Genomic DNA, 13,720 nt, shown 5'->3' on the forward strand with positions numbered 1-13,720 from the left:
AGTGTGCGTAGCCCTGTGTTCACGCAGAAGCAAACGAGCTGGACATTGCCACGAGTGGTCCCCGGTCTCCAGTCCCCCGGTGAGGAAGAAGGGACGAAAACTCCTGTTCAAGCAGGACCCTTAAGAGGTCCACGTTAGCCCGCCTAAAGACGCCCGCCCCGAAAAGCCTAGTCTGGCTGTGGCCGTCAAGATCACGTGTGTATGCACGTACAAATATATGCACATGAATTAAGGGCTTAAGCTGAATAGTAACAGACTCTAATCTGCAGAGCTTTCTGATTTTAGGTGAGAAAAAACCCAAAATCTTGCCAGTACTTTCGCATCAAAGAGAAAGCTAAACTTGCTAATTGAAAGCTGGTTTGCATGGAGGGAAGTAGGGGGATGCCAGCTATGTAAATTAGCATATGCCCGGATCTACCAGAAATCGTGCCAGGCCAGGAGGAAATTAGGCAAATTAGGACGAGCACACAAGGCCAGAAGCAAGTTGAAGGCGCCCTGGTGGTCTACCTTCCCTGGGGGGGATGTGGCCACCAGTTCAGAGGTGATGAGATAATGCGGTCCGAGGGGGTCTCAACTGTGTCCGTGGGTGTGGGTGGGTGGGCGCATGCTGTCCCTCTAGGTCAGGGTGAGCTTTCCAGACAAGCTCTTGGATGCGTGCATCCCAAGCCCGCCCCCCTTTCCGCTTTAGGCGGCCGGAAGCCCCTTCATCAAATGCTGCACAGAAGCCCGGGCTCTGCTCGCTGCTGGTGGGCTTTGCTGGCTTAGCGACCTAAGCGATTTATTAGCACACGAGTCTCCCAGGGCTGGGCTAGGTGTCCGAGCCGCTGTTTGGGGCCAGGAGCACACGGAGGTGATGCTGATGGCGCTCCGAGGGACCAGGGTCTGCAGCAGGAGGTGGGCCCGAGCGGCTGCGACGCGCCGCCTGGCGGTGACTGCGTGTGACCGGCGCTGTACCTGCCGGCTGTGCGGGCTCAGGCTGTGCCCCGGGCTGAGCGAGGGTCCTGGGAGGAGGGATCCGTCCTCAGCCCCAGGCAGCTCAGGGTGCTCGGCAGAAGCCGCCTGCGGTGGGTGAAGGCACAATCCTGTGCCTGGGGGAATCCAGGACCAGTTCACGGTCCGACCGCGGGGCCAACCTGTGCAAAGGCCCGGAGGCGACCCGCCTGCTGCGTCGCAACGGAGCTAGTGGGGCGTGGGGCACAGGCCGCCGGGGCAGAGGACCTGCTGGGGACTCAGGGAAATGTTGGGAAGATTCTCCCGAGAGATAAATCTACTCGCCCCCAGTGAGGATGGATGCCTGCGGGGCGTCGGGCCCGCGACCGGCACCCCCTGGGAGCCCTGAGACCCGAGACCCCGGCCCCGCTTAATCCGGGCAGAGGGCGGCTGGCGCGGTGCCTGCTCGCGCCCCCAGCCCCGCCCGGCTCCACCGCCGCCGCCTTGGCCTCCGCTGCCCGCCGCGCGTGGATTCCGCTCCCGGGCCCGGCCGAGCTCGGGGCCCCTCCGTGCGCACCGTCCGCGCCACTCGGCGGCCTCCCGCGCCGCACGGGAGCCGGGGGCGCGATCCGCGGGACCCGGGTCCGCGCGCCCGCGCCACCCCCCCACACCCCGCCCCGCCGCCTCCGCCCGCGCCGCCGCTGGGGGTCCAGGGGCGCGGGCGGCCGCAGCCTCGAGTAGGGGCGGGGGACTGGGGGGGGGCGGCGCACGGGCCCGGCCGGGGCCCCGGGGGCGGCGGCGGCGGCGGCGAGGGCGGCCGCGCTCGGAGGGGGCGGGCGGCGGGCGGGAGGAGGGGCTCCCCGCGCGGGGCAGGGGCGGAGCGAGCGGCCGCGCCGCGGAACCAAGTGAGTTGGCTCCGGAGCCCGCGCCGCCGCCGGCCCGCACCTCGGGCGCCCGCCGCCCCCGCCGCCCCCGCCGCCGCCGCCCGCGCGGGGATGCAGGATGCTGGTGGGCGCCAGGCTCCCGCGGCGGCGGCGGCAGCAGCAGCAGCAGCAGCAGCAGCCCCGGCGGCGGCAGCCTCTCCTCTGGCCGATGAACGCAGACCCGCCGCCGCCGCCGCCGCCGCCCTGGGTATGGATGGTGCCCGGCGCGGCCGGGCTGCTCCGGCTGGGCGCCGGGGTCGCGCCCCCGCCCGTGCTGCTGGCCGCGGCGCAGCCCCCCGCCGCCCCGCTGCTCCCGGGGCCGCCCGGCTGGCCGGCCCCCGGCGAGCCCCTGCTGCCGCCGCTGCTGCCGCTGCCCTCTGCGCCAGACCACGCCGCCGCCGCCGCCGCCGCCGCCGCCGCCGCCGCGCTCCACTACCCCTTGCTGCACGGGCAGGTAACGTGTCCGCGGCCCCCGGCCCCGGCCCCGGCCCCGACCCCGGCCCCGGGGTCGCCGGCTGGGCCCCACCCCCGCCCCACCTCGCCCCACCTCGCCCCCCCCCCCCGGGCGCGGCCCGCGCCTGGCCCCGGCGGGGGGGTGGGGGGGGGCGGCCCCTGGCCCTGCGGCTCGCGCGCCCTTTCCCCGCCCCCGGTGGTCCTCGGCTTCCCGAGCCATCAGGGCGCAGCCTGGCAGCCATGCCTCGGCGACAAAGTTCATGCTTCGACGGCCCGCGCTGCCTCCCGGCAGGTCCCGCGGCCGGTGGCGCCGGGCTGTGTGGGCCGAGCGCTCCGGACCCCGCACCCCAAGGCCAAGTTGGGCCGCCCTGGCCGCAACTTTCGCCCGGGCCGGGGTCGCTGTCCAGAGCGCGGTGCGGAAGTCTCCGCCGCGGCGGCCGCGAGCCGGGGCTGACTTATCGCAGAGAAGTTAATACTTTTACAGTCTCTGCCAGACTTGAAAAGCAGGCTGGGAATCAATAGCTATTTCTGATTCTGATCTGGGTGGGTTTTTTTTTTTTTTTTTTTTTTTTTGAAAATAGACTCAGGACAATGCTTGAGAGAATTCAAACCAATGGAAGCCGGCAAGGAAATCCTGCCTTTAATATTGGGAAATATTACGGGCGATTTCCCCTCCCACCTTGGTCAGCCTGAGTCCGCCAGATTAGCTAATGCCGTAATGCACTTTAGAAGAGTTTGGGGTCGAAAGCCTGGAATTAAAAAGAAAAAGTGACTGTGCCTTTGATGAATGGTGCAACAGAGCAAGGCAGCCTGCTTTTGGCAAGACCCATTGTTTGCTATCTAACTATGCAGATGCATTTAAATCAGGGAATAACATGTATTTTATTCCAAAGATTGCCTTCATTAGCATATTCAAATGAGTGGTGTGTTAGAATACATCATTTAATTAATTTAATTCCAATATTATCTTGTGGCCTTTTCTAAAAGATATTATTAAACTCCTCCTAATTTGCTCTTTAGACTTAATGATACATCACATATGCGGTGCTGGATATCACATTTTGATGTGTGATGCAGTTCATATTGGGTTTTATTGAATAAAACGTTGGTAGCTTTTTCCATGTTTTGAAGGGGTTGTTATATCAGAGTGCTACCACTAGAGGTGTATAATGTCAAGGAACTACGATTTTTTTTTTCTTCTGTATAGAACACTGCATTTGTGTGTGTGTGTGTGTGTGTGTGTGTGTAAATTTAAAAAGAAAAATCCAAAACTCTTATCTTCTAAATATTTTCGTGCTACATGTTTTCTGTTAAATAACAGTATTTTAGAACCAGAAGAATATTTTCCCATAACAGGAAAATAAAAAACGCTTTTATGATCTTAAAACAAATAGATATCGAAACGTTCCGTACCATTGAGCAGTGATCTTACTGGTTCTCCACTGATGAAGATTCAGTTATTTGGATTAGGGAGACTGTCTCCTAAATTGTCTGCCCCCTTTCAGTGTTTGCTATTTTATTCTGTGCACTGGGATCTTCGGTTATGTGATAACCTCACTTACCTTTTCTTTGCCTTGGAATGTATTTGCATTTGTGAACCTTGGGAAACTTTGAATCTTAACCCCTTAGCTGATTTTATTTTGAAAATATTAGTTGTGTTGGCTTTTTAAATGATAAGCATAATACAACATGTTGTGTTGAAAAGATTATCATAAAATATAACTCCCTGCTTGCTTATGAAAAGAATTCAAGAATTGTAAGAGGAATGCCCAGCATTTCGACTTTACACTGTGGTTTCTCATTATCTCAAGGCAGAAACCCATTTCTTACCACATTCTTACGGTTTTGTGCTTGGAAATTCTTTCTCGGTATGGAAGAATGCAATGTTGGTGATGCGTTGTGATGATTCAAATAGGAAAACTTTTAAATTTTTAAAATTTTGTGAACATTTACAGTTTTCCTCCACTGTTGAAGGAGGGAATTTCTCTCCTAGTCAAATGCATACATTTTTAAATTCTTTTTCAAAAGCATTTCCCCCGGTATCTTGTGGTACGACCTAGTTGATCTATTTAGGCTAATGAGCACTCCCTTCTCTTCTCTTGGCTTTCAGTGGCTGTTTGGTGGCCATTCTCCGTCCATAGGACAGACCCCTTCTTCCACTGTGGAGCTGGTGCCCATTTTCCCACATGTCTGCCCAGCCGCTCTTCCTCCTCCTGTTGGGAAAAGTTGGATAGACAAAAGGATACCTAATTGTAAGGTAAAATGCAAGCAGTTTAATTAGATAAGGGGACCTTTAATTATTAATTTGTTGGGTCTCACCACAACAGCAGAAAACAGTGTGCATTTTCTGATTGTAATATGTAGGTCTAGAGAGAAACCTTTTCAGAGTAAAATCAGTTTGTTCGAAAGCACCAGCAGAGGTGGGGGGGTGGGGTTCCTTTTGTTTTAACTTAAAAATGTGGATTCCATAGAACAATGAGATTTCTACTTCCAATCAGAATCTACTTCTAAAAGTTTTCAGTTTTTGAATCTATAACCGTTGATCGAAATCTAGCCTTAAACATTATATAATTTAAGTATAAATTCTGAAAGCGGGGTTTTCTTGCTGTTACTGCTTTGAGTGTCCATCTTTCCGATGCTCAATCTTGGCTTTTGAATCCGAACCTAATGGCCACACTTTGTTTACTCGGAAAACTGAATGCAGCTGATACGGTGGCTGCTCTAGGACAGACTATTGACCTCAGTGGGCTGATTCTTCAATCTGTAAGCTGGCTGCCAGGGTGAAGTGACGAAGTCAGTAGTTGAAGACCAGCCCAGGAGATTTTATCCAGAAGGTGACTGGTATCAGAGCCTCGTGGATCTTTAGATTTTAGAATGATGCTTTTACAGAGTGCCCACTTACAGAATCTCCAATATTCGATCAATGTTAGGAAAGAGAAATATTTTATAGTACTGTTTAGCTTTTATCGTGTGTCTTGTCTTAAATGTTATGCTTGCTTTATTTTTGGACAGATCTTTTTTAACAATTCCTTTGCTCTGGACTCAACGTGGATATATCCTGAGGAATCAAGGTTGTTCCATGGGCACGAAAAGCCTCACTTGTTGGCGAATCAAGTGGCGATGTCTCTGTCCAGACCAGCTCCTGCCTCCAGGCCTCTTCCCACACTGGTGCTGGCGCCTCAGCCGATACCAGGTTGGTGCCCGGTGCCCTGTACACACACACACACACACATATATATATGTGTGTGTGTGTGTATGTGTATATGTATATATAGTGTATGTATATATATATATATATATACACACATATACATATGTATATATATATATATATACATACATACATACATACATACTTTTATACAGCAAATATATATACATATATATGTTTGCTTTAGTCATGTTAATTTTAGGTATGAAAACCATATTTGTCGTTTTAAACAAATGGTTACTTCAAGTTATAGAGTTTTTCTTGAGCGTGATTCCTTTTTATGAAGAAGCTGAGTGTTAGGTATCCCATTTACTGCATTTTTAGACTATGGAATCTGTTTTTAAGATGAAGATATGGTAGAGGGGATTTGCACAGAATCATATATTTTTGGCGCTCAAATTTTAGAATAGGACCAAATCTTCTGCCGATAGCTCTTGATAGGAGCGCTAATCGAACCCGTTAAACACGTGTTGCCATGCAGACTGAGGTGCGTGTAGCAAGCTCCCTGATCTAGGGGCAGGGGCACATGCAGGATGTTTATGAATTTTGCCTGCACGTTGGGGGTGATATTGGGACTGGCCTGTAAAAATATACCGTTTGGAAGATGGATTTTGTTCTATCTTTGGAGTCTGGTGGCCTGAAAGAACATTTGTCCTGGAACAGACTTCCATGAAACAATTTCTGGATGAAGGATTGTATAATAACCCTATATAGCAACAGGGGAATAAAATCATCTTATGAATTTTTAAATTGATTTTTAAAATCACCTTAACGTAGATCATATTATAAAGGCAAATGTTGTCCATGCCAAGATTATCTTGCAACGCCTTCCATTATGGAATATTTTATGACTTCAGAATTACATTATCTCCCTGTAATTTCCTACCTACCAAGCTTTTCTCAATATGTGTCTCTAAAATTTAGTAATAAGGACATGTTCCTGTGGATAACGCAGTGCTGGTTTAGGAGACGTATTTATTTTCTTCTCTCTTTGCCTATCTTATGTATTCTAACTTGGTATAGATCTTGTTTAGTAATAAATCAGGAAGAACAACTCAACTATTAGTGTTTTTCACAGGCTTTAATGATTCTTGACTGAATCATCCCTTCTGTCCTTGTAATTATGCATTACTGAGTTATTAAAATCTGAATGAGTATCATACATACATTTATAAACACTTTACGCTGAGATGATCCTGTTTCCTATTTAATTTAATGACCATAAAAGATGATCAGATAGCACGTCGTATATCAAGATTCTGTGACTTTAACTGGCTTGAGTGCTATCCTTGAATATCAGAGAGACATTTTTCAGTAGACCTAGTCCTCTTAGGAAACCCCTACTATGAATGTGTGAAATATCCAGTTGAAGAAGCTGACGGCCGCTTTTCTTTCATATGGAGATCGTTTATTGTTTGGGAAACATGTCACACTTTCTTCCCAGCATATTTGTGTTAGTTTTACCTTTGCCTTCTGGCTAATCTATCTTAAAGAACAAAAGAAAGTAATATTTCTTACTAACATGGTGGATAATAGAATAACCATTCTGACTTGGTTTCCCGTCTGTCAAATCTCTGCTTTCATTTTTCCCTGTTTTTTTTCTTTTTACTTATAAACCATAATAATATAGCACTTACACTTTTGCTGTCTTCTGGGGGAATATTTGTCTGCCTTCATAGAGAATTTTATAACAGTTAAATGCATGTGTTTTGAGAGGGGAGTTGCTGAACTCTGTGAAAAACTTGATGTTTTGATAAATTTCAGAATTTTTAGGGATCGCTGTTCTGGAAAGTATGTGTTAAATGTCTTGTGTCCAAAGAGCACATTTAGGGGTTTGTTTATATGTTACTAACTGCCTAACAGAGGAACTGGGAAGGGGTGCCAGTAACTGGGCGAGGCGGGGCAGGTCAGCTCCAGGTCAACTGAAAAAATGCATCGTGTCAGGAGCACCCTAGTTAATAAGAAAATAAAACTTTATGAAACATTTTCCATGTCAAGTTTCGGATGTATAATTAAAAGTGATTATTAAAATTGCTATGAAATTTTATATCTTGTTATAAATTGATACATTTAAATATTATATTAATTTGTTATTATATAGTTACATATTTATTTATTTATTTATTTATTTTTTTTTTTATTTTTTATTTTTTTTTTTTTTTGGGACAGAGAGAGACAGAGCATGAACGGGGGAGGGGCAGAGAGAGAGGGAGACACAGAATCGGAAACAGGCTCCAAGCCATCAGCCCAGAGCCTGATGCGGGGCTCGAACTCACGGACCGCGAGATCGTGACCTGGCTGAAGTCGGACGCTTAACCGACTGCGCCACCCAGGCGCCCCTATAGTTACATATTTTAGATATAAAACTATATGTGGTATATTAATGTATCATCTATAAATATGTTACATAATTGATATTTTAAATTGATCGGTCTTGTTATAAATTGTTATATTCATAAGTAAATGGCCTTCCATCATAGATCTATTTTATTGATCTCTTTTCAATTAATCAAAGAAGCACTGTTAGAACTCCAAAAGAACCAGAAGAATGAGTCAGTCCCCCTCATTTTGAACAGGCCTACCGAGGGAAGCTCATTTTCCTTTCTTGGATGCATAGCAATTTCTGCATAATAATTGTTTTCGAAGTAATGATTTGTACGCAGCGTTGTGCTGTGTGTGGGGCACGGTCAGAGCATACCGTGAGCCCACGTGATGTGACGCTAGAATGCGGCTGTTTGAGTAAGCGTGTTGTTTGTCGAACTGAATTAGAGGTCGAAACAGGTAGAGGTGTTGGTGTGGGTAGGTGATCCCTGAGACTCCTATTAATATTGCACCCCCCAGATGTACTGTTGGTTAGGAATTGGGGTGCCTGGGGGGCTCAGTCAGTCTCAGCTCAGGTCATGATCTCACGGTTCGTGGGTTCAAGCCCCACATCTGGCTCTGTGCTGACAGCTGGGAGCCTGGAGCCTGCTGCGGACTCTGTGTCTCCCTCTCTCTTCCCCTCCCCGACTCGCACTCTGTCTCTGTCTCTGTCTCTGTCTCTGTCTCTCTCTCTCTCAAAAATAAATAAACATCAAAAAAATTTTTAAAAAAAGAATGAACTGCACAGCAACAGGGTCTCATGTAATATTAGCACAACTTCGGATTTGGGTAAGTCTTCAGAAGTCTAGTAAATATTATAAAGGACTTAACTTTATTTCGATACATACCAGTCTCCCTCATGTTGACCAGAATAGTGATGGTCTGCCATCATATGCAGGTCTGAAAAAAAGCCCACTGACCAGTTTTAATCATGGAAGCGGGTAGTTAATATCCTATTCCCGCCTTCTTTCATCAGGTAGGCTGTCACTGTGCACCCCTCCCCCCGCCCCCCCGCAGGGGTGGCGCCTGAGCCAGGGCCGTGCGAGGCGCCACGAGGGAGATCATGCTCCAGTGGGGCTTAGGCAAGTTGGCAGATAAAGTTACACCACACGGATCATGTATGCTGGCTGCAGACCTTCGAGGAGATCTTAGGAGGGGGATTGTCAGGAAAGGCCCCCAGGAGGGTGACGCCACCGGAAACACAAGAGCAAGACGTGGCAGAACTTTAACGGGGCAGGAAGAGGGGAATGGGATTCCAAAGAAAGGGAGTGGAATGTCCCCAGACACAAACACACGGGAAATGTTGCATCCGGTCATTATAAGCAGCTGGGTGTGGCGACACCACAGAGGCAGGTAGGGGGAGAAGGGATGGGCGGTAAGTGGGCTTGGATCTGGGATCAGCAGACGGGCCCCATTATCCCTCTGGTTCTGTTGTGAGGAAGCCGCTGCTGTTCACAGAGTGCTGCGGAATTTTCCATCCTTCCTTGGCTGAGGACCCGTGGTCCCTTCAGCACAGTGAAGCAGAACAGACACAGAGAAGACAGAGAGTTTTCTCATTGAAAAGTAAATCCCAGCGTTTAAAAATATGCAGAGTTACAGCTGTACTAGAAACTTAAGTCTCTGATGAATAATTTAGCGGCTTTTTAAGGAATTATCCCTAATTAAAGTGTGAATGGGTTGCACTGAGAAACGAGCCAGGACTCGCTCATTCCCAGACATCAGAAAGTGATTCAGGGCAGGACTGCTGGGGAGGAGAGGCGGCTTGCCACCAGCACGGCCTCCCTCCCTTGGGAAAATCCCCCAACAACGCCTGGTCAGAGATGACCAGGGAGAGAGGGAGAGAAAATGGAAGCTGAAGTGCGGAACTCTGCTTCATGAAAGTTTTATTTACTCACCAGATGAGGAAGAGAAACAAACCTAGGAAGAGGTTCTTGCACAGGAACTTGTAAATATGTTGGGTAAATCAACTTTTGGTTTACCTCAGTAGGAAAAAAAAAGTTTTATGAAAAAAGCAGCGAAAGATGAGATTGAAAGGGAGCTGGTCAAGGTGCAAAGTCGTGGGGAAGATAGTTTGAAGAGATGAGGAGATAATACAGGGAAATTTTGAACTCTGGCCGTTAAAATCAATAAAGAGAAGAACCAATTCTGCACGTAATGACAGATGACAACGCAGGAAAAGTCTCGAGCGTATGTATCTGGGACAACAAAAAAGATGAGAATAGCTAGAGAGAGTGATGTGTAAAGTAGAAAGCAAACGGCACGTCTATTTTTATTTGACCTCCATAGGAAAGGGAGTGCGGCTCAAGTATTACCCGTGGCCGGGCCGGATATCTTTCTCGCTATTTCCTGATAAATTTTATGCATGGTAGGGGCACCACTTAACACAGGAGTGGACACAGCTTCACATCATCCTCCAGTATTAGATGGATTGGTTGTTGGGGAAGCTTTAGAGAATCATGAGCAAAAAGTTTGTGATTGAAGAAACGTATGTCCAACGGGAAAGTCATATGCGTAAGCAGGGAAAAGACGTTCTCGAGTAAGCCACGATCAGCTTTGTTGCAGCAAGTTTTCACCTCAAGTTCGACTTTGTCGGAAGTGAATCCTGCCTCTGTCCTACCTGGACAACTATCCCACGGCACGGCTTCCTCTTTCCTGTCAGTGTTGCCTCGTTCGTTTGTTTTAAGCTCAGGTTAATCATTTAAAGGCACAACCTCTGCCTTTGCCTTTTAGAGATGTAGCTCAGCATATTTAGAGTTGATTTCCTATTTTTATATTTCTTCTGCCATATTATTGTATCCTGTTTCTAATGGTATTTTGTGATTCCTTTTTTAAAATAATTTTTTAAGTTTTTATTTTAATTTTAGTTAGTTAACATACGGTGTTAACTGATGTTAGTTTCAGGGGTACAATATAGTGGTCCAGCATTTCCATACATCACCCAGTGCTCATCAGGACAAGTGCACTCCTTAATCCCCATCAGCCACTTCACCCGTCTTCCTACCCTCTTCCTCTCTGGTAGCCATCAGTTTGTTCTCTGTAATTCCTTTCTTTTACTCTCTTTTTACTCTCTTGCTGTGCTATTTGTGTTTTGACTTTGTTCACGTGTGTTTTATATGGTGATTCGGAATGTGTCAATACTGATCCTCTCTTCTCAAGCAATTACCAGTAAGATTTTGAAAGGCAGACTTGATCCTCTGTTTCCTCTGATTTCCAAACCATGACAGTACTACCTACTTCAGAATTCTTCTATAGAATATGAGAAGTTTGGGAAAATTTTGTCATAAAAATGTATAGTCTCTCTTTAATATCTTCTACTAACTGAGAAATTAATCTAAGGCAAGAACCAAGAGTGGGATTAGTTAGGCTTCAAAACATCTAAACTATCAACCATCTGTCAATCGTACAGAATACTTGTTAATTTGGTTACAGGAACGAGTGAAAAAGTCCAAGCAATATTCTTCCTAGAGAAGGAATTACAATAATAACAGTGATTTGAATAGACTACCTCAGATTGTGTTGTGTGTAACTAGGGAGACGAGAAATGAGAGATGTGAGTACGAAGGTACAAACTCTTTTAAAATCCTTCAACTTTGTTCAAAGCAGCAGAAACACTAGAAAACTCTCATACTTGAAGCCCAGATAACGTTATCTGCATCTGAGACTGGACCAGGGCTCCTGCCCAGCCTAGCACAGATGAGTGAGGGTGACAGCCGTCTGCCACTTACCAGGGTAAGACCTGGAGAGGGACCCTTCTGTGGGGCAGGAATATGAGGATGGCTGAAAATTGAGGGGGCGGGTGCTCAGATATTAGGAAAGTCTGTCAGATACCCCAGAGCTTATCCTCAGCAAAAGGCATCGTTAAAGGGCTTTGAAGCCTATGGGACACTGAAGGCAACTGCGGCAACAAAATCCAAATCCAGGTCAGCCCCCGAATACGCGGACGTGCCTCATTCACTAGCAGCTTCTCAGAAGAGAGGGCGTGCCCACTTCTAGGAGTAAATCCTATTTGCCCCACTCTCTGTTTTCTATCCACGATGTGTGGCGTTCAATTAAAAAGTCACAACACACACAAACAAAGCAAGAGATGCTAGACTATCGTCAAGAGATAAAGCAAGCGACAGAACCAGAGCCTCGGATGCCGCAGATGTTGGCGCTTTCAGACGGGGACTTTGAGTTACTGTGATTCATATCTTCACGCGTTTATGGAAAAGGAGGACATGAACAGATGGAGAATTTCATCACAGGTATGGAAAATAAAAACAACAACAACATCAACCTGAAATACTAGGGGAAAAAAAGCATGTTATAAGAAACGAAGACTACTTTGGTGGGTTCATGACTAGATATGATTGCGTCCGAGGAAAGAATGAGCCAATGTATAGACACATTGATGGAAATTACTGAAATGGTAACGCAAAGAGAAAACGAGTGAAATGATAGAGGTTTGACATTATAACAAATGGTTTAACACATGTATTCACTGAACTCTGAGGAGGAGGAGAGAAACCATGGCAAAAAAAAAAAAAAAAATTATTTGAAGAAATAATGACCAAACATGATTTAAAAAATTAGGGAAATTGTCAAAGCATGGCTCCGAGAGACTCAGCAAACTCCACGACTGAAAACTAGACAAATCACTTTAAAACTTCTGGTTCAAAGATTAAAATCAAATCTTGAAGACAAATAAAGAAAAAAGGCACATTACACAGAAACAAAGATTAAAATTGTAGTCTTACTGTCAGGACCTATATAAGCCAGAAGGCACAAAATGACATCGGAAAAGGACCAAGATAAAAAATCTCTTCTCAAGGGGCGCCTGGGTGGCTCAGTTGGCTAAGTGTCCAACTCCTGGCTTCAGCCCAGGCCATGATCTCACAGTTCGTGAGTTCAAACCGTGACTTGGGCTGTGTGCTGGCAGCACGGAGCCTGCTTGGGCTTCTCTCTCTCTGTCCTTCCTGTGCTGTTGCTCTCTCGCTCTCTCAAAATAAATAAATAAAATGTAAAAAAATCTGCCTTCAAGACCTTTTTACCAAGATAAAACAGTTCTCAAAAACAAGGTGAAATAAATATTTTCCCAAACAAAGTAAAGCTGAAGAGAATTCATTGTCAGTAAACCTGTAGTTAGTTCAAGAAATATAAAGAAGCATATCAGGCAGAAGTAATATGATAGCAGGGAGAAGCTAGCATGTGCAAAAAGAAATAAGAATCCTAGAGATTAAATACAGTAAGGTAATGTATATTGTCCTTCTTCTTAATTGCTCTTAGTTGCTAACTGTGTAAAGGATGAGCAGTAGTGATATAATATATGTAGATGGCATATATAAAATCAAATATATGTCGGCGACCACAAAGAAGGGAAGGGAGAAATTGGAGGTGTAGAGCTGTAAGTCTATCACACCACACATCAAGGGTTATATTATTATTTGAAGGCAAACTCTGGTGAAGTAAATGCATATTATAAAGCATGAAGGGAGCACTCACAAATTATTGAAAAGGTTGTCACTAATAAAACAATAGTGGAGATAAAATTAGAATCATAACAAATAACACAAAAGCAGGCAGAAATAGGAAGAAACGGATCAAAGTACAGATGGAACAAATGTTAAAAAAAACAGTAACTACAATGTGCTAGATTTAAATACAGAAGTATCAGCTCCCAAATTGAAAGGCAGTATTCATCCTCAAGTATGTGATGTCCATAAGGAAGTCATTTTAAAAATAAACACATAGAGTAGATAAAAGCGAGACTATAGGAAATACACAGCATGCAGGCACCAATCAGAAGAAGGCTGGCGTGCCTGCATTAATATTGGGCAGATTGGAATTCAGGGCAGGAAGTATT

At 46.4% G+C, this 13,720-nt stretch overlaps 1 protein-coding gene across 2 annotated transcripts in view; it reads left to right on the forward strand.

Annotated features, from left to right (window-relative positions):
* Window positions 1–1,769: 1,769 nt before the first annotated feature.
* The window catches only part of TCERG1L (transcription elongation regulator 1 like), a 195,256-nt gene continuing 183,305 nt past the window's right edge, over window positions 1,770–13,720 (forward strand). The window contains exons 1-3 of one of the 2 annotated variants that reach the window (XM_078434991.2): window positions 1,770–2,307; window positions 4,417–4,563; window positions 5,319–5,499. In XM_078434991.2, the coding sequence (XP_078291117.2) occupies window positions 1,933–2,307; window positions 4,417–4,563; window positions 5,319–5,499 (703 nt within the window). In that variant the 5' untranslated portion in view covers window positions 1,770–1,932. The remainder of the gene's footprint in view (window positions 2,308–4,416; window positions 4,564–5,318; window positions 5,500–13,720) is intronic. The other variant, XM_078434990.2, reaches the window with a different exon arrangement.

Source organism: Panthera onca, chromosome D2 (assembly GCF_046562875.1).
Source record: "Panthera onca isolate mPanOnc1 chromosome D2, mPanOnc1 haplotype 2, whole genome shotgun sequence".
Taxonomy (NCBI): Eukaryota; Metazoa; Chordata; class Mammalia; order Carnivora; family Felidae; genus Panthera; species Panthera onca.